The sequence below is a fragment of the Ursus maritimus genome, unplaced genomic scaffold, assembly GCF_017311325.1.
Source record: "Ursus maritimus isolate PB19 unplaced genomic scaffold, ASM1731132v1 scaffold_29, whole genome shotgun sequence".
Taxonomy (NCBI): domain Eukaryota; kingdom Metazoa; phylum Chordata; class Mammalia; order Carnivora; family Ursidae; genus Ursus; species Ursus maritimus.
The window spans coordinates 11,157,860-11,183,812 of NW_024425452.1; the positions used below are offsets into that span (position 1 = coordinate 11,157,860).

General features: G+C 45.0%; 1 protein-coding gene across 1 annotated transcript; it reads right to left on the reverse strand.

Moving 5' to 3' along the window:
• Positions 1-3,529: 3,529 nt before the first annotated feature.
• On the reverse strand, positions 3,530-6,264 carry LOC103663999 (glutathione S-transferase A2-like). Its single transcript, XM_008691781.2, has 3 exons — positions 6,115-6,264; positions 4,511-4,642; positions 3,530-3,655 (listed from the first exon to the last, which is right to left on the reverse strand). Exons 1-3 carry the CDS (start codon positions 6,247-6,249, stop codon positions 3,530-3,532), a joined length of 393 nt encoding a protein of 130 aa, XP_008690003.2. The 5' UTR covers positions 6,250-6,264.
• Positions 6,265-25,953: the final 19,689 nt, after the last annotated feature.

A 25,953-nucleotide genomic window follows, 5' to 3' on the forward strand; every position in this document is an offset into this window, starting at 1 on the left:
AAAGAATGAACTCTTGTTGCCATTTGCAACAACATGGATGGACCTAGAGGGTATAATGCTAAGTGAAATAAGTCAGCCAGAGAAAGACAAATACCATATGGTGTCACTCATATGTAGAATCTAAGAAACAAAACAAAAACAAAAAGAAATAAACAAAAAAAATCAGACCCTTAAACATAGAGAACAAACAGATGGTCACTAGAAGGGAGGTGGTGGGCGATGGGTGAAATAGGTGGTGGGGATTGAGAGTATACTTGTGATGAGCACTGAGTAATGTAGAGAATTGTTGAATCACTATATGGTACACCTGAAACTAATGTAGCACTATGTTAATGATACTAGAATTAAAAACAAATTTTCAGTAAAAAAGATAAAAGCTTTTAAAAAATAAATAATTGTTCTGTATTACTATATCCTAAATGTTGTTTGGAACATACTTACATTAAAAAATTATTTATCGGGGGCACCTGGGTGGCTCAGTCGTTAAGTGTCTGCCTTCGGCTCAGGGCGTGATCCCAGGGTCCTGGGATCGAGCCCCGCATCGGGCTCCCTGCTTCGCTGGGAGCCTGCTTCTTCCTCTTCCACTCCCCCTGCTTGTGTTCCCTCTCTCGCTGGCTGTCTCTCTCTCTCTGTCAAATAAATAAATAAAATCTTTAAAAAAAATTATTTATCGTTTACCTAAAATTCACATTTAACTGTTTACCTAAAATTCACATTTAACTGGTGTCCTGTTTTTTCTCTGCTAAATCTGGAAACCCAGTCCTTATGCTTTTTCCTCTCTGCCTCACTCCAATCAGCCTTCCTAGTCTCTGGGCCCTTGCACGTACTAGCTCTGTTTGTAATACTCTACCTTGAGCTGCTCTATTTCCCCTATTCTGTCCTTTCTCACAGTATTTTGACATTATATGTTTAATATCAGTTTCCCCATGCTATGAACTCTTGGGAAAAGGGTCATCTTGTTTTCAGTCAAGCCCCCATTGCTTGGCACAGCATCTGGCATAGAGAGCTCAATAAATAATATAGTGTTTGAGAATAATTAAATGGAAAATGTTTAGCAAATGCCAAAGTGGAGAGAAGAGTATACCAAATCCTGATGTACTCATCCCCCTGCTTCAGCAATTGCCAACAATCTTTTCTCATCGACACCCTGTAACAGGTGGAATGCAGGCCTCCTAAAAAGATAGGTCCAAGTCCAAGTCCCTGGAACATAGGAATGTGATCTTATTTGGAAAAGAGGTCTTTGCAGAGGTCACGAAGTTAAGGAATTTGAGATGAAGTCATCCTGGATGATCTGGGTGGATCCCAAACCCAATAGCGCGTGTGCTTGTAACAGAAGAGAAAACACAGGCACACAGAGGGTGAGGGGTGTGAAGGTAGAGGCAGAGTGGGAGGTGATGTGGCGTTGAGCCCAGAGAAGCAAGGAATGTAAAAAGCCACAAGAAGCTGCAAGAGCCAGGGAAGGATTCTCCCCTCGAGCCCCTGGAGCAAGTGCAACCCAGCTGGCATCTTGACTTTGGACTTCTGGCCTCTGAAAGTGTGGGTCGTTTTAAGCCACCCCTTTGTAGTAATTGGTAGAGTAATCACGAGAAGCTGGTATGCACTCCCGCCTACAGCCCTCAATACCACAGGATTATCGTGAAGCAAATCCTAGACAGCATATCGCTTCATCTATCAAAAATTTAGCATGGTAATCTCTAAAAGGTGAACAATTTGGCTAAACAGAACCATACTATTCTCCTATCATGCTCCCTTTTTCATCCCTTACTTTTATTACATTTTCAGGGTTCGAATTTCCCCCAGTGTCTCACGAGGTTTTCTGTACACTTGGTTTTGCTGATTTGCATCAGAATCCAAGCAAGGTCCACAGATCACATTTGAGTGAGATGAATAAATGCATCTTGAGACACTGATGAATGAAAACAGATGTCAGGCAGGGGAATTGTGAGAAATCCCCGAAGCCCAGACTCACACCCTTGGGCCGCGAGGTGTCCTGGGAGCCCTGGGTGGCGTGATTACCACTAGTGGAGGAGCCCTGGGCTCTCGGCAGGGCCTTGCCTGCTGCAGGATGGCAGAGGACGCACCAAGGCCCTCAGGGTTAGGAGAGGCTTTCGGGGCTCTGTGGGAGGCACAGAGGAGAGCCCAACCCTCCCTGGGAAGCCCCGAGGTGAGGAGCGAAGTGTGGCCAGGCGGGAAGGAGCTTGCCAGGCAGGAAGGCCAGGCTCCTGCCATGCCCAGGTGTGTGATGGGGCTGGAGGTCGGGTGTAGGGGGCATCTCTACAGCCCCAGGGCCACTGAAGGAGTTAAAGAAAGATGGTGATCTTCAGACTTGCACTTGAGGAAAACCACTCTGGTGGTAAGTAGAAAACAGACTAACAGGAAGGAAGATGGAGGCAGGGAGCCCTGTGTCTTGGCCCCTCCCCCACCTTTGTGGAAGCTCATTCTGAGGGGAGGAAAACTCAATGTGGCAAAACCAGCCTTCCTGGGAGGGTGTTCATTATTGGCCCCCTATGTGGATAAACTACTAATAACTCCTAATCCCCACACTCTGGCCCAGGGACGGTCCAGAGGAGAAATATTTTATATGTATTCATTCACGGATAAATCATACATACAACCTGTAACTTCGAAGTCCAGGTCTGAGGGACCCTGAGTGAACCTAGAGTGAGACTCATCCCATGGCCTCAAGGAGCATTAAGCAGCCGAGCAGTGACGTGCCAGGGTGCTCCTAGACGGTGAGAGACAACAGGGTCACCTGAGAGCAAATCCAGACCTTGGATCTGTTCTGATCATTATTTTCTCACCTCCTAGAACACTAAAGTGTCCAAGAAGATGTAATAGCTGTTCAGGAATGCCTAAGAAGAAAATTTTAAAAAGATGTTTATTTTTTAAATTTATTCATTATTTACTATTTTATTTATTTATTTATTTATTTATTTATTTATTTATTGGAGGGAGGCAGAGGGGGTCAGAGAGGGACGGCACATTCAGGGCTCAGAGCTTGATCCTAAGACCCTGAGACCACGACCTGAGCAGAATCTAAGATGCTCAACTCCTTGAACCTCCCAGGTGCCCCAAAAACATTTCTATTATAGGAAGAAAACTGGCCTGCAAAAGAAACAAGAACATTTCTTTATGCCATTACCCGGAGGGGTAGCTATTTTCCTGTGGGTACATGAGAAGGTCAGATGTGAATTTCTACACTCAATTCTTTGAGAAGCTAGGTAAGAAATGTTATATGACAATTCCTAGAGAGATCAAAGGGACCACATAATCTGTTTTCCTAAGTTAATTTTTAATTCCAAGAAAGAGGATAGAAGGATTGAAAATCTGATTTTATATTTGATCCTAATGAAAAAGAATAAATTATAGTTAAATTTGCTCATAGCAGTTTTATTATTTAATTACCACTAAATCTTTGCAATCCTTTCCTAGCCTCACCATAGCCAGGATTTATATCTAGGTAACGCACTTCCTTGCTGGAAAAACCTCAGCAGGTTGGTCCTGCATGTGCTGGGCATCCATCCCTGCTTCACTTAACCCTGAAAATCTGCCTGGCCTGTTCTAAACTTTTCTCATCGATGGGAGGCTTCCTCGGGCTGCCAGGCTGCAGAAATTTCTTCACGGTGGGGAGATTGCTGATTCTGGTTTTCAGGGCCTGCAATGCACAAGGGCACAGCTTCAAATTGGAGCCAAAGACCGACCCTGGCATTAGCACAAGCCAGGGAATCAGAGACCCTCCTGCAAGGACCAACTGAGTCCCCACCATCAGCACCAGTGTGAGGCTGGGAAACGACACCCAGGGAGACATGATGGTTACAGGAACAAAAGACAGCTCAATGCCATTTCCCCCAAAGACATCTTTCTTTCAGACTCATTTCGGTTTCAGGTCTTCCCTATCTCCTTCCCTACACATAAATCCTGTAGATTCACCCCTCCTGTGCAACACAAGGAAGAGGAATGTGTCTGTCAGATATTGACACACACACAGTCTCCAGACAGACAATGAAAATATAGGAAAACTGCTCTGGAACAGAAGACAGAACATTTAGAAAGGTAAACCACGAGACCGGTCAAAACCAGTCAGCCCACTGAGAGTGGGAGACTCTGCCCAGAGAAACATGATGTCTGCCATTAGGAGCAGGGGTGGAGGGAAGGAAGCAGAGGGAAGGAGACCTGCTCAGGCAGACACATGAAGGAAAGGCGACACCACTGGGAAGGGAAACCCCAGAGAAAACAAGGACAGAAAGCATCATGGAATGGGGATGGGAAAGTTGATGCTAAGCCCTGGGTCCCTCTCCTGGTGAAGAGGAGCTGTTCTTCTTGGGGAAGCGTCCACCTCAAATGTCCTTGGCACAGCAAGATTCTGTGCCTCAACCAGCCCCTAGGAGCTAACTCTGGAGGAAGTCATGGGGCTGAGAAGATCTGCATAATGATGGGACGCGAGTTCTAATGTCAGATCCTGAGGTGGGAGATGTGAGCCTTCCCTCCTGAAAGCTGTGAGAGAGATCACCTTCACCAGAGGGAAGTTGGCCAGAAGACTGGGGTCAATCTCTTCCACATAGTAGAGAAGTTCAACCAGGTGAATGTCAGCCCTGCTCAGCGTGTTGCCAACAAGGTAGTCTTGTCCATGGCTCTTTAACACCTGGAGGATTTGAGGAATCAATCATGAGCTCAGGCACAGTCAGGCCCCTCCGCTCCTCCCTGCTCTCCAGCCCGACCTCCCCACCTCTGCTGCCTCACTGAGCGGGTGTGGGCTTCAGACCCTCTGCATTGCCCCTGACTCACTGAGACACTGGGTCTGGGCTGTTCTTTCCCTCAGCTGAAGCCCTGGCTAATGTCTCCCTAAAACACGTGTCCACTCTACATCTCTTTCAACTATTCTGACGTATGCGACTTTTCCCAATAAAATGTTGGGGAAGTTCATGAAATTTATTAAAGTCTTCCAATAATATGCAAATGATAACATGGAGAGAAAACCCTATGGCACCACCAACTTCAGGAAATTTTGGCAAGTACCCTTTCAGACTGTGTATACATAAGGAAATATGGATAATTATTAGGCAAAGAATATAATAAAACTTCAAATGCTATACAGTAATATACAATTTTCATTTATCTTATCATAGGACTCTGTGATTTCAAAGTATAGCTGTGCTCAAATGGGAAGACTGTTCGGGACTTCATCATGTGAATGTGCCCCAAACTCTCAACACCACAAGAGTCAGGAGAGAGTATTTTCTGATTACTATGAATTCTTTCCTCCTTGAATAGGGCCAACACACAAGCAATGACTTAACATTTGTTCAGTGATTGACAGAATGACCTAATGCCTTGTAAAGATGGGTGTGTCCGTATTAATCCTTTCATTCTATGTATGGCCCCCTGTATCTCCTACAATCCTTTTTTTTTTTTTTGACCCAAAGTTTTTATTTAGCACAATTTCAGGTACCTTTGGTCCTGAAACGTTCTCCTCTTACCTCCCAGGAGAAACATTAACTAAGATACATACTATGTATAGTGATGGAAAGTTGGCATGACTTCCCTCTCAAGTCTGAGAGCCATGTCTTCACGTACGTCAATTAATTTTTCCTTAACATCTCTCCATCTGTCTGTTCACCTCCATCCCACTGCCCCATCTCTGTCCAGACACATCTCATCCATCCATCCCTAAAATGCTACCATATTCTCCTGAAGGGCAACTGGTCTCATGTCTCCCTACCCATGTTGCCAGAGTCTCTCCTGACACATTGCTGTCATTGTATTCCTCTTGGATCAAAGCCCCTGCGTGGTGCTCTGCAAGATCTATTCCAACATCCAGTGTGGCTCTCAGGCCTTCAACAGCCCAAGCTCTGACTATGACCGTGGAGGTCTGCCGAAAAGAGAATTCTAGATTGGGTCCTGGTGAGTTGAAGTCTTGCCGGAAAACTGAAATTCGGGTATAACTAGTACAATCCTGCCTCACAGTCCGCTTTTATAAAATGCCTTGAGAATTAGGGCACTGCAGTGGTATTAGCTCCCTGGAAGTGAAGGTCAGTGCCTGAGGAAGGCCGGTCAGGCACCATCTTTCCTTGTCCTCTAAGTCCAGGGCCCCAAAGCGCTCAGCAGTCCACTTACTTTTTCAAACACGGGGAGATAACGATCTGTCGTTCTCTCTTTGATCAGGGCAATCTTGGCATCCTTTTGATCAGGTGGGCATAGAGGCAAAGCAATGATCATCTCATTCAGATCTGCCATACCTTCTGTGTACATATCTATCCTGAAAGACAAAGTGACCAAGTTGTCAAATGTCTTCTGCCTTGATTTTACAGCTGAAAATTGCACAAGAATGGGCATCAGGAGGTGGCAAAGGAGCTCGGCTCCCATCGGATGCATTTTTATACGCCACCCATGCAGCTCTGATATTTACTTGATATGAACACTTTGTTCTAGAACAAGCCATTGATGTAGATATCTGTCTAAAATTTCCATTGTATACCTGACCAGAGAGAGGGACAGAGAGCATTGGTGGCCTGTCCAGAGTCACGGAGAAATTGGTGCGATCCTGCACGTACCCACAGGGACCGTACCTGGGGCTTGCCATATCTGCTGTGATTTGTCATGTGCACAAAGGTAGTGTGACTCATGTGGCTAAGACCTGGCACCTAAGTGATCTCTAGAGACAGTAACTGGCACAGCCATCTCAGTCATGTCCCCTTCCTGTCTCAGCCTGTTACACACCCAGGCCCACTTATGTGCCCTATATCAACAGGTTTTCCAATTATTTCCCATAACACTGTCCACATAGAGTTGCCCAACTCTGACCTTGTTTGCATTTCTCAAGTCTTCACCTAAAACATCCCCTGAAATGGTGAATCCCCCGAAATTCTTAACATAGTTTCAACCAGTGCATATTACAAGGGATCTCTTTTTCTTTTGTTTCAAACTGGCTTTTCTATTATACTTATAAAAATACCAGCTGTTCTGAAATATATTCACATACCATAATTATCACCCTTTAGAATATATTTTCAGTACTTTCTAGGATATTATGAAACCATCACCACTTTCTAATTCCAGAACATTTTTATCACCCTGAAAACAATCCTGTGCCCTTGACAGCCACTTGCCATCTCCTCGCCCCTCCAGTCCCAGGCAACCACTCAACTACTTTCTGTTTCTATGGATTTGAACGTCTGGACATTTCATATAATTGGAATCATACGATACATGACCTTTTTCTTGTATCTGGTTTCTTTCATTCAGTACATTTTCAGAGCTCATCCATGTTGTAGCATGCATCAGTACTTTCTCTCTCTTAGTGGCTCAATAATTTGCTCATCCACCCATCATTGGATGGTCATTTTATTTGTTTCACCTTTGTGACTATTTTTTTAATTAATGTTTTAAAGATTTTATTTATTTTTCAGAGAGACAGAGAGAGAGAGAGAGAGCCCAAGCAGGGGGAGCGGCAGGGAGAGCAGGCAGAGCAGGCCGAGGGAGAAGCAGACTCCCCGCTGAGCAGGGAGCCGGTGGTGGGACTTGATCCCAGGACCCTGAGATCATGACCTGAGCCAAAGGCAGACGCTTAACCGACTGAGCCACCCAGGCATCCCTCCCCTTTGTGACTATTAAGATCAATGCTGCTATAAACTTTTGTGAACAAGTTCTTGTGTGGATTTTTTCATTCTCCTCGGTGTATATGTAGCCATGGATTTGCTGACAGAGGATAACTAGGTGTAATTTTTGTGTAAATGCTACAGTTCCTTACAAGATTTAAATTTCAATCATGTGGTTCCATCACAACAGAGAGGAGATCCCCCAGATAGTGCCGTATTGACTAAATCTGGCTGCTTTAGTCCTGCCTGTATCGAAAGTTCAAGGTAACCCTAGCATCTTGAGGACCAGCCTCTGGTAATCCTTGTCAAATGGCCAGTTCATGTAACTGGCTGATACGTTAGGTTCCTGGTCGTTATTCTTGTAATTTCTGGAACTTGAGAATACACAGAATCCTCCTTTGGATCTTTCCTTACCAAAGCCTTCTTCTCTAGACACTCAGACACTTTGCCCTTGGCTCTAGCTGTTGGGTGTATCCAGTTCCTACAGGCCTGAGTGCCTGGAGTCATGTTTCCACTATTCTGGTGGATTCGTAGTTCATCAGTTTAGGGAAACTGTGTCAGTGTACTATATCCATAGACTGCACCCCCTTATATAATCATACTCACTTGAATCCACTCCAAGTTTACTATTTCTCACCCTCATTGGTCTCTGCTGTGCTAGACCTCTGTTTTAACATGAAGACCTACGCTGCTGTTGGCCATGAAACCCGCGCGTACAGTTCTGATCACTCAGGAAAGAAACTACATTGTTCCTGCTAATTGTTGATGAAAGCACAGAAAGAGTACCACACAGGGCTCTCTCCTTTAGGTCTCTCCCACAGAGGTCGTATTTGGGGGCCATGTAGTTGAGAATGGCTCTGGTCTGCCCCAGCTTCATTCCATCGATGCCCAGACTTCTGTCTCTTGAAAAAAGAAAAGAAGTGAAGAGAAATGGTTTCTGGGTTACCCTCTTCTCCGATGGAAAACCCGTTTGAGAGGCTAGAGATAAACAATGAAACTAGAATTACCTGGTAACACTTAAACAGAATGGCATTTAGGTTCCCAGAGTCCTTGTTTTTTCTAGCAATCACTCTTTCCCGTTCTAGCCGCCAGGTCATGTATCCATCTGTGTATGTCTCAGTGGCTACCCGCTCAAGCACCCACCCCGGTACGTGAGAAGTCCCTTCTCATCTTGTGTCAATTTATTTATAAAGCCATGGAGATTTTAGGAAGACGTGGGAAGAGACTACAACAGCACTGCCCACCAGGCACATTCCAAACGGGAAGTTCTGAAGGATGACAGCGCTCCCGCCGGGCTGGAGGGTTAACCTGTCAGGCTAACCCGCACCTGACTTAAGTCCCTGGATCCTTACCGGAAAGACCACTGGCCCTGAGGCGGGAAAGACCAGCACTTTCCTGGAATGCAGAGGCCACTAAGTCTGTTTGAAGTGGCCTCAACTCTCTGATTACACTAGCAATTTTTTTAGCCAAATGTTCTTTCTTCTTTTAGGTCACACAAACAATTTTAGTAACCTTCCTTTGTGTATCTGTAGACTTTGTCCTCCTCTGCAGAAAGAACAGTTACTGCTACAGGTCACGAAACAGGAACCTCACCCCCTCGCACAGCCCGGAGCTCGGAGATAACATTTGTATCCTGGAGCCTGCGTGTAATCAAGGAATGCCGCAGGCCACTGCACTCCCTTTACTGATTAACTGCCCTCAACTCCTTTAAAAACCCCTTTAGAAACCTTGGAGTTGGCTTTTGGACAAGAGTCCAACTACTGCCCAGGTGTCCGGCCTGCTGATTAAAGCTCACATTCCTCTTCAGTCAAAACCTATCTCCTGAGTATCAGCCTTTCAAATGACAGGCCGCCAAACGTCGGGCTCGGTAACAAGTCTCATGATGTTCATGGCATTTAAGGCCGATTTTTAGAGACATTTCTATTAGGGGTCCCTTTCCCTGCTCTCCAAAGTTTATGCTATGTGTATTTCGGAAGCATAAGAACTATTTTGAAAATAATGACAATCATACACCTAAAATTATATGTAAAAATTAACAATATTTCTTTAATACCATCTAATAGTCAAGCAAGTATCAAGTTTCCCATTTTTGTGTGTGTCACACATATTTGTAGTTTGTTGAAATACCAGTCCAAATGAGGTCCGTACATTTGATCAGTTGCTATGTCCTTTGTTTCCTTTAAAATTTGTTTCTATGCTCTTTCATGGACAAGATGACTTAAATTTTCATTCGGGCCAAGTGTGTAACGCATACACTGCACCCCAGGGAAAACGTGTGACCGGCCAGCTAGCGATGAAGTCTGGACTAGATCGCAGGTCTCCTGACATTCAGACTAGTTTCTCCCTGTTACTCCTAACTTTTGCATTTTCACATCCTGCAGCGATGACAGCTTCTGTGCCCCTCACCAAATTGTGAGCTCCCAGAAAGCAGAGCAGTTTTCATAGTCCTTTAACACAGTACATCGCTCAGTACGGCACCGGCTCAAAGTTCGGCACCCTCCCTAAAACACGGCATGATGCATATCTCAAGAGCCACCCTTTTTTTTGGCATTTCCGCAATGGGGCCCCCATTTTGCAAGACAGCAGTTTAGAGTAATTAAATAATAAGCTAGGATCGTGGTAATCAAGAGACTGATCCTGATAAGAAAGCCCAACATGGTGCTGTTTAAACAGACGTATCAAAGTGGTGGAACCCTCCCACTGTGCGATAAAATTTGGATAGTTCGCTGGCAAGGTAGCCCAGGAGAATGTTTAACTAGTCAAACAAGGAATTTGCAAATCCTCCATTGGACTGGAAAGGGGATAGCTCAAGAGAAGAGCATTATTGTTCTTAACTTTGCTAGGGGGGGAATCTTGCCTTACTATCCCCAAAGCCCTATAGATTTAGATTCACTTGCAATTTTGAGTCTTTGCTCCCTAAAAGACCTTGCCCATCCTGTGGTCCCAAAAATACTGAACAAGGAGGAGCAGGAGGATGGCATGGAGAAGGAGGCAGAGAGAGAGAGAAGGGGCAGGAGGAGGAGGAGGAAGAGGAGGGGAAAGAGGGGGAGGAGGAAGACCAAGAGAGGGACAAGGAAGAAGAGGAGGAGGCTGCAAAGAAGGAGCAGAAAATGAAAGAGAAGTAGAAGGAAAAAGCATCCTGCTTGGCACCGAATCACGAAGTAACTCATATGAACAACCAGCTAATGCATGTGAAATCAGCGGTGGGGGTATGAATTCTGATTCTGATAGGCAGGCATTGATGATTAGTTTCCCAACAGGAAATGCCGGCGCAAGGGTCATGCAACCACTCAGACTTACTTTCTTTTCATTGCTTAAGTGGAGTCCCCAAATGTGTGACTCTGTCAAGTTCAAGTCCAATATAATTGTGTGTTGACTTCTACATGAATCACATTAATTCATCATTTCTAATAGAAAGAGCAACTTTAGTGTAAGCTCAGATAGTCCTCCTGGCATTGGAACGGGGGTATTTCCAGATTGCCCATAATGATTACACTCTGACCTTTCCCATATTATCAAATCCTCTGTTCTCGCTTTCTAAATTCTTGACTATGATTATTTTTCTTAAAGATATGTCCTTGAGAAGCTAATAAACCATGCTTGATTGTCTCCCAAGCACACAAAGAAGACATAGTAAAAACATAAAGTCCTCAGGGGCGCCTGGGTGGCACAGCAGTTAAGCGTCTGCCTTCGGCTCAGGGCGTGATCCCGGCGTTATGGGATCGAGCCCCACATCAGGCTCCTCCGCTATGAGCCTGCTTCTTCCTCTCCCACTCCCCCTTGTTTGTGTTTCCTCTCTCACTGGCTGTCTCTATCTCTGTTGAATAAATAAATAAAATCTTTAAAAAACAAACAAAACAACAACAACAACAAAACCCATAAAGTCCTCAAAGTAACACATTTGAAAATATTTTCCTAGTGAAACGGGCATGAGAAAATTATGAAGATCTATAAGGTCAGGACCATAACCTGATTAAAGTCCAGGCTGCCTCTCTGCTCACTCCTCAATGCTGATTCCTTTTTTTTTTTTAAGATTTTATTTATTTATTCGACAGAGATAGAGACAGCCAGCAAGAGAGGGAACACAAGCAGGGGGAGTGGGAGAGGAAGAAGCAGGCTCCTAGTGGAGAAGCCTGATGTGCGGCTCGATCCCAGAACACTGGGATCACACCCTAAGCCTAAGGCAGACGCTTAACGACTGAGCCACCCAGGCGCCCCTCAATGCCAATTCCTGATATGTGTATTAGATGCTTTAATATTGAAACAAGCCGGTCCCCCCAAAGGGTGTTCCCCGGTAGGGAACAGCCCCTCCTACAGCTCTCCAGGCTCCAAGGGTTTCCTGCCAAACCAGGAAAAAAAAGACAAATCAATAATGTTTCATTTCAAGGTGATCCCTGAATGCACAAGCAAGAGGTTTCAGGCTTATTTTGCTGCCCAGAAGGTCAATGGGGCCAGGCTGCTATAAACACTGCCTATGGGTTTCATTACATTGGCTGCAAAGTTTATGGCGGATGGAAAAAACCCGGTGGGGAGAGGCAGGGTGTGTCACGGGAGGGTCCTGTCAGCAAAGAAGATATGATGGAGAGAATAGGGAGATAGCCATCTACATTGGTGAAAAGGACTGTATAGGGAATACTGTGGGAACCCAAATTGTGTACCACCAGGAAATCTGAGTTGTTCTAGTCTGGGTGGGAGGACCTCAGCTGCCTTAACTCCATCATTTGCAGACTCTTCTTTTCTTGACTGTACTCTAGCTTTTCTCTCCTGCCTCAGGGCTCTTGCATGTATTGCTTCTTGTGCTTGGAAACAGTCTCCCCTCCCAACTCTTAACCCACCTGTGGGTCCTCTAGCCCATCACTATTTGACGTCATGTGTTTAATAGCTGCTTTGCCCCTGTTGACTCTGGGCTTCTTCATGGCAGGGCTGCAAGTGCCCAGGGCTAACTATAGTACCTGGCACACGGAAGGGACTTAATAAATACATATCATTTATCTTTTCCCAAAAGAAACTTTCTAACATATAATAGACTTCAATGTACCCATCACCTTGCTTCAACGATTATCAGCAATATTTTGAAGCAAATCCCAGACTTCGTTTTGTCCATAAATAATTTAATATATGTCTTCTAAACTTTTAAATTAATTAATTAATTAATTTGAGGGGGGCGGGGGAGGGGCAAAGGGAGAGGAGGAGAGAATCTCAAGAAGATTCCTTGCTGAACACAGAGCCTGCTGATGCAGGGCCTGATGCTATGCCCCTGAGATCGTGACCTGAGCCGAAATCAAGAGTCAGACTCTGAACTGACTGAGCCACTCAGACATCCCTCAAAGGAGTCTTCTTAAGAAGCAAATTAATCCTGTCATTTTCTGGCTTAAACCCCTTCAGTGAGACACTGTTGCCTTCAGGATGAAGTCCAGACTCTTGCACAGAGTTTACAAAGCCTTCCTGAGTCCCACTCTTGTCCAGCCTCATTTCTGTCACTTTCCCCCCCTTTACCCCCACCCTCTCACCTTTAGAACTTCTTTCCCACCTCCGTACCCTCCTGACTTGACACAGGCCATTTGGTTTTAGAATTCTCTTTTCCATCCGCCTTTCTCTTCCCCTCTTCTGGATACCTTCTCCTCACATTTCAGACCAGCTAAAATGCCATTGCCTGCTAGAAGCTTCTCCTGACATGGTCACACAGACCAGGTCTGCTAAGAGCTTGGCTTTGCATTCGTGTGGTGGTTACAAGCCCAGCCTTTGGAGCCAGACTCCCTCCCCAGGTTCAAATCATGAGTCTGGTCCTCGCTACTGTGTAAGTTGGGGTAAATTGCTTCCTCTCTGTGTTTCAGTTTCCCCGCGTGTAAAATGCAACCATAATACCTATGTCATGACCCTACTGTGAGGATTAAATGTGGAGTGCATAGGTCAGAGCCTAATAGTAAAAAACACTGTATGTCTTAATCATTATATATCTGCCCCTGTCCCAGTGTTTCCTGAATATCAGCCTTTAACCCCATTAGGTGATAGGTTGTATGTGGGAAAATATGAAGGCATATACTTTTTGATGATTAACAATGGTTATCTTTGGGTTGTGAAATTAGGCATGGTGCGTGTGTGTGTGTGTACATTTTGTCTTTTCACAAGTTTTGCACACTAAGCCTATACTATGTTTGAAATTCAGAGAAAAAGTAATGCAATACTTTAGGAAGTTAATAAGAACAATCAGAATACTGAACCATTTCCTCGCTCTGGTTACAAATATGTGAGGCTATCTATGTACATGGGCAAAGATAGAAAGGAATACTGACAAAGAAAATAATGTGCATTGGAGTAGCAAAACTGTGGATAAATTAATCTTTTAAAATGTAATGGAATTTAGGGGCGCCTGGGTGGCACAGCGGTTAAGCGTCTGCCTTCGGCTCAGGGCGTGATCCCAGAGTTATGGGATCGAGCCCCACATCAGGCTCCTCCGCTATGAGCCTGCTTCTTCCTCTCCCACTCCCCCTGCTTGTGTTACCTCTCTCGCTGGCTGTCTCTATCTCTGTCGAATACATAAATAAAATCTTTAAAAAAAATGTACTGGAATTTAATATAATATCATTTCTTAATAAAATAAACTAATTAAAATCAGGAGAACAGACACGAAGCAAAGGGGAACTTCTATGAAAAAGAAGGAAGGGAGGGAGAGATAAAAGTTAAAAAGAAGAGGCAGGATGCACTTCACCCTAACACAGATTTGCACAGCTGGCAGGCATCACCCTGTATTGCAGGGCCTAGAGCAGTTAACGCAGAGCTGCACGTGCACCAGTGCGGGCTCTGACTCTGCTTTGCGCTGCCTTGTCCCAGCTCAGGGTCTCCTTGTACCTCCTCAGTTACTATAACTGTACAATGAAGAACGTGAGCCTTTGTTTTTGTTTGTTTGTTTGTTTTTTTAAAGATTTTATTTATTTATTCGACAGAGATAGAGACAGCCAGCGAGAGAGGGAACACAAGCAGGGGGAGTGGGAGAGGAAGAAGCAGGCTCCCAGCGGAGGAGCCTGATGTGGGGCTCGATCCCAGAACGCCGGGATCACACCCTGAGCCGAAGGCAGATGCTTAACCACTGTGCCACCCAAGTGCCCCAGAACGTGAGCCTTTGAGTCCCAGCTTCAAACCCCGGCGTAAGCACTTACTAACTATGCGAACTTGGGAAGTTGTTTCATATCTCTGAGCCTAATTTTTCATGAGTAAAATGGAGAGTAATGCCTACCTTGCTAGGTTATTGTGAGGTCTAAATGAAATAAGATGTGTAAAATAGTTGGCACTTAACTCAAAATGCTCCTTATCACCGACACACACGCACACACACACACACACACACACACACACACACACAGTGGAATATTATTCAGCCATAAAAAGTATGAAATCTTGCCATTTGCAGCATGGATGGAGCTACAGAATATAATGTTAAGTGAAGTAAGTCAGTCAGAGAAAGATAAATACCGTATAATTTCACTCATATGTGGAATTTAAGAAACAAAACAAATGAGCAAAGGAAAAAAAGAGAGAGAGAGACAAACCAAGAAACAGACGTTTAACTATAGAGAACAAGCTGATGGTTACCAGAGGGGAGGTGGGTGGGGGGATGGTAGAAAAGGGGGGGTGCAGATTATAGAATACACTTATCATGAAATAAAATAATAAAATATTTAAAAAAAAAACCTAGAGATCATTTGGGATGATAAAAAGACCCAGTTGCGGGAGGGTCGTCAATAAAGCTAGAGGTCAATCAATATGCGGACACTGGGGCTGGGGACTTTCGGGAACGTTCTGCTGCCAGCTGCTGGAGACTCGGGCTCAATCAATACATCAAATCCCAGGTTTTCATTAGAATGCGGTTCTAGAAACTATTTCTAAAGCAAGGTTTTTATTCAGCCATAAAAAAAAAAAAAGAAGGAAATCTTGCCATTTACAACAACATGGATAGACTTTGAGGGTATTATGTTAAGTGAAATAAGTCAAACAGAGAAAGACAAATACCGTCTGATCTCACTAATATATGGAATCTTAGTCAAGGGGAAAAGCTCACAGATATAGAGACAGATTGGAGGTTGCCAGAGGCAGGGGGTGCAGGGTGGGTGAAATGGGTGAAGGGGGTCAAAATGTACAAACTTCCAGTTACAAAATAAGTAGTGGGGATGTGAGGTATATAGCATGGTGCCTATAGTTAATAAAACTGTGTTGTATATTTGAAAGTTGCTAAGAGAGTAGATCTTAAAAATTCTCAGCACAAGAAAAATTTGTAGCTATTTATAGCTCTGTGTGGTGATACATGTTAACTAGACTTACTGTGGTGATCATTTTGCAATGTATACAAATATCAAATCATGCTGTAAACCTGAAACTAATATGTCAGTTGAATTGCAAAAAAAATTTTCTAAAGCAGGTTTTGTAAATCAGAGCTTATTTTCTCTGTGGAATTGTGATATATTTGTAGAGTTTATTTCTGACCAAGGACTCAGTATAAAATAATACTTAGATATGGCCAAGAAAATGTCATGAAAACACAGATGAAGCAACTCCGAACCTTCAAAGTAGATTTCAATAGATTTATTGAAATTTAATTGGTTTAAAATGGAAATCTGCTGTCATCCTGACTCTTCTTTAAGACATGTTTGGACACAATTGATATTTTGCTGGAAGAATCTAAGGGGTTGGTGGCTGACAGGAAGTCATGGGCTTCCCATGTCTCCCACACGTAACATCCACCAAGTTTACTGATTTTCATCCCCTTGAATCCATCTCCTCCTCTGTCCTTACTTCCTTCTGATTACTTTTGGCCCCACCATTGCTCAGCTGGGTTCTTACAAGCGCCCCTAAATAGATTCCCTGCCCCCTGGTTCTGTCTTTCAGCTTGAAGTTACAGGAAACTCAAACCACACCGTGTTAGCAATAGAGAATATTACTGTCTCAACAAGAAATCTGGAAGCATCTCAAGAGATCATTAACTCTGCAACACAATAAGGTTATCAAGGACACTGCAAGTATGTGGCAGCTTCATGACGGTCGTGCCTTTGTCCATACAATGACTGCCACAGCCCTAGTCCACTCAGCTCTTCAGCTGACTTCTGCTTTTGGGTCCTTGGGTAAGGCTGCATGGCAGCACATAAACACGTGACCAGGATTGTCCATAGATTCATTGATGGAACTGAGAAAGGGCCACTTTCCCTGAGCTCGTGAGAGGGTGAGGACAGAACAAAATTGCTGGATGCCAGTAGGATAGGCAACCAAACGTGCCTGCTCTGCCTCGCCTTCCTCACCAGCCTCCTTCCCAATACCGCATATCTGACCTAGCTGTGCTCCAGGTGAAGGCCCTTCTGGGCTCCGCAGGATTTAAGTCCCCTACTCTACATTCTAGCAGCATGCATACAGGCTAAGAAGTATTTTTACACACACCAATCAGTCTTCTCCATGTTTATCCTCTCCCTCCTTTTTTCTCATGATAATACTGAGTGCCCATGACTCACCTGGAGGAGATAGTCTCCCCTGTCATCTAAGATGGGCCTAAATAACCCTCATTAAAGTCCCATCCCGAGCTACAGCTACTCGGGACAGAAACCACTACAGTGTTTGTTCGGGGCTGAGTTCCCTTCTGGTTAGTCCCTGGCCTTCCTAAAACCCATTGTTAAGTATGTTTTACATCATCCTGCTTTTACAACACTCCTGCAATCTATCTTAGCAGTTACCTCTTAATGTAATGATTCTTCGCTAAACATAAGCTCGTGGAGGTCGTGTCTTATTGATCTACGTAGCTCCCATACGTTCTATGTTGTGGCATAAAGTGACTATCAATTACCTACCAGATCATTATTGTTGACCCAGTTGCATACAAGCTGATAAAGGAAAGGAAGGAGTCAAAGGTAATGGTGATAAGTGGACTAATTTTGCTAGGAAGAAAGTTGGGCAGGAGAGCCCGTTGGGGTGGAGAACAAAGGCTTTCTGGGGTTAAGATTTGGCCGTGTGGGGTTTTAGGCAATGGCAGGACCTCCCTGGTAAGATGAAAGACTGGAGTCTACCTCTGGGGCCAGAAGAAGTTACAACAATGGCACAGTCATCCGTGTAGAGGAGATCATGTGAAGCACCAGAAAACACCTGTTCATCTCCAGTTGAAAACCCGAATATATGGACCTAACAGGACTGGAGGTTTCAGCTTAGACGCCACTGCTTCCTGATCCCGCTCATCCAGGTTGCCATTTAAGCACCGTTATGTCAGGGACTGTGTCTACTTTGACCTCCATGATGTGCCCAGCATCCACACAGCAGACAGCACTTAAGAACTATTTCTTAACTGAATGACTGAATGAAGGAATGTTGACAACATTTATACTAGCTCAGCCTTATCACATAACGCATGGTGTCGCAGCTACCATGCTAATTGCTTTTTCATGAGTCCTCTTTCGTGACGTGCCAACCCTCCTTTGATCTGGCATCACCGCGATCCCTTACAGATGACGTAGCTGCAGCTTATCCGCGGGGAGTCTGCTGTCTTCAGCACGTTATTTTACCTCCCGGTTTTAGTAAAAAGAAGGTGGAGGATAGGTTCTCAATGGTCACGCCTGGGCTTATATCTGTCCCAGTCTTTTATTGGGCTTGCCCAATATTTTTAAAACATTGAAGCCAACAGTGGAAATGGGGCGATTTCACAGACACACTCGGAAATCAAGCCTCTTTTGTAAAATTTCAGAAAAACGAAGGAATCTGTGCAAGTTCAGACAGGTCAGCAGTGGGCTGGAGCTGAATCAAAGCTGCCAGTCTGGTGAGGCCGCTGGGGGCCCCGTCGCTCCCACACACCCTCCACCCGCTGGCCCCACTTCATTCATTGGCCCCCATGCAGGCATTCGAGTTTGCTATCACTGATCGTCCAACAGTCCTTAGAGTTCTTTTATTATCATTCAATTTCCTCCTTCTTTTTCCTTAAAAGCAGAGTAATCAATCTTTTTTGGGGGGGGGCCTCTTCTTAGTTGTTTTATTTTTTTTTAAAGCCCCACCTATTACTCTGTACTCTTATTTTCCAATGACTGAGAGCCCTCCGAGTAGGAAGACGGATTCCGAAGGCCCCTCTTAAAGACCTCTACCTCAGGACTCGGTCGTCACACCTCAGGTCTAACCAGCAGCAAAGTCGGTTCTTACCTGCACCACGACGACAGGGGAACAATGAGGCTCCTGCCCGAGGAGAGCCAAGCCCTCTCATCTCCCACGAGCCCAGCACCCCAAGGAGCCGTCCAGAGCCAGGCTTGCTCTAGCTATGGGGTGTCAGACAATCACCTGGAGAGCTTGTGAAAGCGCAGATCCTGGGCCTCCTTGAGGAGAAATTCTGATTGAGTTGGCTCAGGTGAGGCCCAGGAATTTGTACTTCTACCCAGCAGTTCCACCTGTGGGTATAAACTCAAAAGAACTGAAAACAGGGTCTTGAAGACATACTTGTCCACCCATGTTCACAGCAGTATGACTCACAAAAGCCAGAAGGTAGGAGCACCTAAGGTTCATCAAGAGATCAATGGAAAACAAAATGTGGTATGTCCATACAATAGCATAGTGCTGAGCCTCAAAAAGGAAGGAAATTCTGACCCATGCTACAACCTGGATGAACCCTAAGTGAAATAAGCCAGTCACAAAGACACGGACTGTATGATGGCACAGACACGAGATACCTAGAGGAGTCAAGTTCACGGACAGTGGTTGCTAGAGGCCAGGGAGAGAGAGGGGAAGGGGGAGTTGTTTCATGGGTACAGAGTCTCAGTGTTGCAAGATGAAGAGAGTTCTGGAGATGGGTGGTGGTGATGGTTGCACAACACTGCGAATGTGCTTAATGCCCCTGAACTCTACACTTAGAAATGGGTAAGATGGTACATTTTATCTTGTACGTATTTTACTAACATTTTAAAAATAATAATAGTAAAGATATTCGCATTCTAAGAAGCTCCCTGATGCTGACGCTGCTGACCTATGAACCACACATGGGAGCACCCCTACTTTAGAGGACTCCACCAACCATTAAAAACATTGACATTAAAACCAAATTAGCTTCCCATCGATAGCAGCTTCCCTCTTTAAGACTGGGTGACTTGGTGCTTGTTCTCCAGAGAGCAGATCTCTTAATCTCCCTGGGTTTTTGTTTTCATGTCCAGAAGATGAGAGTTTGGATGAGAGCCAGGGGACCCCTTTTCCTTCCGGCTAGGTGAATACATGCTTTGAATCTGAAAGTGCTTCCAGGAGAGAGCTCCAGCCAGCACATGGAAAGACTGTGCAGTATATATAGTGTGGGTTTAGGACCGTCCAGACTTTCCCAGTCTATGGGGGGGAAACCAGTTCTTTAGGAAAATCAGTTTCATTCAGGATGGTTCTGAAGGTTTTGGATCAATATTTAGTATGCCTGGAATCTCACAAGTGGTTATTGGAATCCCTGATTTCAATGTTTGGTAGTTTCCAGAAATGTAGGAATCTAGAACAGAAGAAAAGCTACAAAATGACCATGCAGGCCATCAAATTACAGATACAGAGACTTTCCTCTGACATTTTTGGAGACACATGCTAAGGCAAAAGCAAACAACGGCCTGGTTTGATCATGTCTGCCTGCTATGTTTAAAATCCAGCTTATTTTCTCATATTACAACAGGAACAACAAATTCCAAATTCATTTCAATGAAGAGACTTTTAAAAATATTTATTTGAGAGAGAAAGAGAGAGAGTGCATGTGCACATGGGGGACAGGGGAGAGGCAGAGGGAGAGGGAGAGAGAATCCTCAAGCAGACTGCCCTGAGCAGAGAGTTCGATCCCAGGACCCTGAGATCATGACCTGAGCTGAAATCAAGAGTCAGCCGCTTAACCAACTGAGCCCCCCAGGTGCTTCAATGAAGAGAGTGTTTAATATATCCTCCTTCTGTTACAAGGTTCTACTTTGAAAACCAACCAGTTGAACCTGGTCAACAATCAAGTTGGTGCCTCTGTTAAAGCCAATCCCCAGATGACTACAGGTTGAGATTAACCGTGGGATGTGTCCACACCAGGTCTGAAGCACCGTGGAGAGGAGCTCTGTCCCTCCCTCGAACATGCACGGAACTATCCAGGGGGCAAAAGGGGCCTGCCGGCACAGAGGTAATTGGCAATGACGAGCAATGCAAACTCGTGGGTACAAATATCCGTGTTGACAAACATAGAGCCAGCTAAAAAACCAAAATCTTAGCCGAGGAAAAGCAAGCAGATGTCATTCTTATTTTTTTATTTTTACTTTAATTCCAGTATAGTTAACATACAGCGTTATATTAGTTTCAGGTGTATGATACAGCGATTCAACCCTTCCATACATCACCTGGTGCTCACGGCAGATGGAACTTTTAAATCCCAGCTCCTCTTTCTTATTCTTGTGAAATAGTGTTTCCTTAACTGCAGTGAGACCACCCCCAACAATGCTTGTATGACATGAACGGCTGGGGCTGGAGCTTGCTGCTAATTTGATTTTAAAATCGAAGTAAACTTTAGTTGCAACACACTTTTTGATTATTCAGCTATCATCAAATATACATACAGTAGCTTGTACAATAGACCTAGCAATGTTGCAGAAAAAATAAGAATCAGACCAGTGGGAGACCAAGTGACACTCGGAGAAGTAGGAGAACTTGCATTTATTTTACACCAGCAGACCCAGATGAGCCCGTGCTCGAAATTCTGGGACCCGGGCAGCGGGGTTATAGGGCTTTTATAGGGGACTGCAGGCAGTCAGGTTCCAAGGGCTATGCTGACTGCTGGTAGGTGGGTTTAAACTGGAGGAGCAGCGGGGGGCTGCTTCAGGAAGGAACAGCCGGTTTGGGAGCTTCTGGCCGGGAAGCCTGTTTACAGAAGCAGAAACGGCTGGTTATCTCTTGCTCCCAAGGCCTGAGCTAGTAACTTTCCATCTTCGGGGGCCTGCTGGCCTGGGCCTGCTCTAGGTAATTTTCCTCTTCAGTGAAACTAATGATTACGTGGATACATCAATTTCAGGTTTGTTTCTCCCCATTTGGAAAAGAAAAAGTTACAGAAAAATTCAACTACCCTTCTCAAAGCTACCACCAGGCAAAGACCTGGTGAATAGAAGGCGCCCTCGTACCTCTGCTGACCTCTAGTGGTGAGAGCGGGAGCGCTTAAAGGAGCCAACCAAAGTGGAAATCCAAGGGGGAAAAGTACATGGTGTTTGCGGAACGCGTGGAATATATAATACCCCAAACATGTGTTCCTTACACATGCAATTTAAACCACCCAGTGAAAACTCGTCCGCTGATGATAGTTAAATACGTTTCCTCTCAAACAAAAAAAGTCGCTAAAGGTACAACATAACCACTATATAATTACCACATTTGGGTTGGAAGCACCTTGAGTAAAGGAACTCTTGCTAAATTTGCAACCCAGAATTGCTCCAATCAGAGCCGAACTCATGGCAGACCACTAACAGGCGCCATGGGAGGAGGGCACTGGTCTGCTTTGAGGTGCTGTGCACATCCTGTTCTCTGGAGTTGATACCGCTCGAGGGTAGAGACTCAAGGACAACGGGGCCTTGCCTGCCAGGGACCCGGTTATCAAGCAATAACTAAAGGCAGCCAAGGACGTTATTATGTAAGCAGATGTGATCTGTCCCAGGCACTCTCTATGGCAAAGAGGCAGGCTTGGTGAGACAAAACTTGCTGAGTCAAGGGGCTGCCGTGATGCCAAAGTCTGTGCTATTTCCACCACCTGCCTCTCATCCACAGTGGGAGAAAGGAATCACACCACGATCTGGGGCTTGGAACATGCACCAAACCACTACCACTGGAAGCAAGTGAGGGTCTGAAACCTACATCAGGCAGAGGGGGACATGGGATGTGGTCAGGGCAGCCCAGGGCTTCGACCCTAGAGTAGGGGTGCCAGATAAAATACAGGGCATATGCAGCATTTGGGGCATAGTGGTACAAAAATCTATCCACTGCTTCTCTGAAATGCAAGTGTAATTGGGAGTCTTGTACTTTTATTTGCTAAATTAGCAACTCTGCTTCTGAATGCCTTTTGTATCTGGTTTGTGTGAGTTGGAGGCAGGGCCTTGAAGTTGTTTTATTAAGTAAATGTTTGGTGGCTCCTATGGTGTAGACAACAAGTAGGGGATGAAAGGCCATAGAACAGTCTCACACCTGGGCATTCTATGTGGGGAGACAAGACTGCGTTTGTTTAGAAAGACAGGTAATAATACAAGGCCATGTCAAAAATTTCAGTGGGCACACAGATCACCTGGGATCTGGCTAAAATGCAGATTCTCATTCAGTAGGTCTGGGGGAGGATCTAAGCTTTTCTAACACGCTTCCAGGTGCTGTCCATACTGCTGGCCCGGGGCCACACTCTAAGTAGTATATGTAAACCATGTAAGCTGAATGGGGAGCTCAGACACAAGTGCCCTCTACAGATGGAGCCTTCCACCCTGGGTTGGGGGACAGAGGCACTGGGGGACGGCCACTGAGGTGCCGCAGGATTCTGTGCTTCAGATAGCCACAGTCTTGGGCATGGCTGTTATTTTCTGCTGCTGTTCCAGCTCAACTGTGGGTCTTAATTGTTTACTTTTAGCAAAAGACATACAAGCACTATTGGCCTGTGGGTGCTATCCCTTTTCTGTCAGTGGAAAGATTTCTGCATTTCTACAGTGGTTGGGCTGGCCATGGGGCTTCAGAGAATTTACTATCCTGCAGACATTTGCGTTCAGGATGAGGACAATCTCATCTTTCTGTTCCAGATCAAAGGAACCCCTTCCCTGCAATCTCACTTTTCAGAACTTGATTGTTTTTGAATTACAGGGAACAGGATAGAATTGTGGGGCCAGACCCAGAGATGCTTGTAAGGAGCCAGCGGCACAGGGCCTGAGCCAGCATTTGGGAGCAGAGAGTTTCCATGCGCAAGATCAGCAATGTGGATACTACAGAATGAGACCGTTCTGGATATCAAGGCCTGGCACCTCATATTTGGCAAACTTGAAGGCAGATATTGGCTTCGGGGGTCATCAGCAAAAATCTCTACTTCTCTTCTCTAGGGTTGGAAAGAAAGAGAAGAACTACAACGTATTGAGGTTCTGCTATGTGCCAGGCATTGTGCCCAAATCCATCACTGGATTCACACACACACACACACACACACACACACACACACATCCCTGTTGAAGTAAGAGGCAGAAAGCAGCCAGTTTTTAATTTTTGTTCAATTCCTTTGTGAGAATAAATATCTATCTTTAGAGTACAGATAGACACACACTTCAAAACGCTTTGCTTTTGTCAATATGGATGCCCTGATTAAATAGAGAATTTGATTTTGGAAATTGTTCAAATAGGGTATAGTCTTACCAGAGAAAAAGCCTTTGTAATTCCATTCCCTAGAAGAGATGGGGGCCGCCCCACCATTCAGTGGACGTGTTTCTGGAGGTTATCCTCCGATTCAGTTAACTCCGGCATCTCTTCCAGTGCCAAGAGTTCTTTGTCTGCTTGTTTTACCCTTGACCGGATGCTTTATCACTACATAAAGCTATTCTCTTTGATGCCTTCTGGGCATAACAAACGCAACTAAATTATAGTTTTTAATTCGGCCACAAAGTTGTGAAAGGAAAAAAAATCAAATTAACTAGATCATTGAATTCTTTCTCAATTGTCAAGGGACAACAGAAGCCTTCAGACCATTGGGAAATATTGGCTACTTCGAGGTACGCCTTCCAGCCCCGTGAAGAGGTGATCCAGCTTAAAGCAGAACTTGAGAGCTCTCCACAGCCTCCTCTCCCCTGTACTGCTGTCCTTGGTATGCACAGTCTAATACCAATGCGGGTTCTTCCCGACCCGACCCTCCTCTCTGCTAGTGAGATTCACAACAGGCATTCCTAGGCCAAGCAGAGGAAACTCCCTTTCAATCATTTAACTTATTCCATTAACTTCTCTGAGACCTACCTCATTACCAGGTGGTTGTGAAGATTAAGTCATAGGTCAAACCCGCCTAGCACAAAGCTAGACACAAGGAAGGCACTCAAAGACAGAAGCCATTATGATTATTGCATCATTATAAATGGAAGAGGCTATGCAAAGAGAATTTAAAAGCACTGAGGAGTGCTAATAGAAAGTGAGGATGAGAGAGGTAAGTCAGTTGCCTCTGAGAATGGTTAGAAGTCTAGCCAGGAAGCCAACCTCAGTCTACCAGGTAGGTCTTGGGGGATGCCGCCAGGAAGGATGAGGCCACGTAGACTTACCAACCAGGATGCCTGTAATTATCCACCACCGCTCCCAGGAAAGCAAAAGAGAATTGCCTTTCTGGCCCCTTCTGGGGCCACTGGCCTGGTGGACCTGGCTTGTTAGAACGGTCTTACCTGGAGCCTGGGCTGAGCAAAGCCATCCCCGCAGGACTGGATTCCTTGACGCTATCAGAGGCCATGCTGGGAAACAAGATGGAATAATATCTCCCCAATCAGTGTCTGGATCTTTTTAAAGCCTTGTATTTTTATAATTATTTGCTCTTAACTCTGGAAAAGGAAGGCATCTTGGTCGTGGCATGTGTAGCCTTGGCTTTTCACCCTCATCCTGGTCCTGTCTCTGGGAACCTTCATCCTCTGGCTTCTCAGGGCCTCGAGTTCCTCTGTACAATCTCAAATGATTGTATGGCTCTCAGAACATTGTCAAAAGGATGAAATATTATAATGGATGTAGAGCACCTGGAAGAGAGCCTTGTCCATAGAAAATTTCCAAAAAATGTTACTTTTCACTCACGACATATGTCTCCATGTTGTGTAATCTCCACATTGTGTAGTTTCAGCATGAAGGACCTTTGATCCCTGATAGATCCATTCCTATCTTCTGATACCTGAAACTCCTCTTAGAAGGGACAAAGGTTGGGGCGCCTGGGTGGCACAGCGGTTAAGTGTCTGCCTCCGGCTCAGGGCGTGATCCCGGCGTTACGGGATCGAGCCCCACGTCAGGCTCCTCCACTATGAGCCTGCTCCTTCCTCTCCCACTCCCCCTGCTTGTGTTCCCTCTCTTGCTGGCTGTCTCTCTCTCTGTCAAGTAAATAAATAAAATCTTTAAAAAAAGAAAAAGAAGGGACAAAGGTTTTTACAATTAAATATGAGGTGGAACGTATAAATTGTGCAGAGAGAGGTTACATAAATCTGAGCACTAACTGTGGAGGGGAAGAGTATTGTGATCAGAGAAGCCAGAGAGGACAGGATCCCGGCTGACTTCTCAGACGAAGATGGCCGTGTCTTGTAAGGTCATCAGCACTGGGTCTGTGTCGGCTCTGCAGGTCTTAAGATACAATTGTGTAAAGTGCCTCCAGAGGTAACACAACAGGCGAAAACTTCCTTTCATGAAA

Bases quoted from the DNA above. Each gene is read 5' to 3' on its own strand.
- LOC103663999 (XM_008691781.2), bottom strand. From the start codon at position 6,249: ATGTACACAGAAGGTATGGCAGATCTGAATGAGATGATCATTGCTTTG. The intron at 4,643-6,114 runs GTAAGTGGACTG...CAAATCCTCCAG, and splicing joins ATCTCCCCGTGTTTGAAAAA to GTGTTAAAGAGCCATGGACA. The intron at 3,656-4,510 runs GTGATCTCTCTC...TGTGCATTGCAG, and splicing joins CCAACTTCCCTCTGGTGAAG to GCCCTGAAAACCAGAATCAG.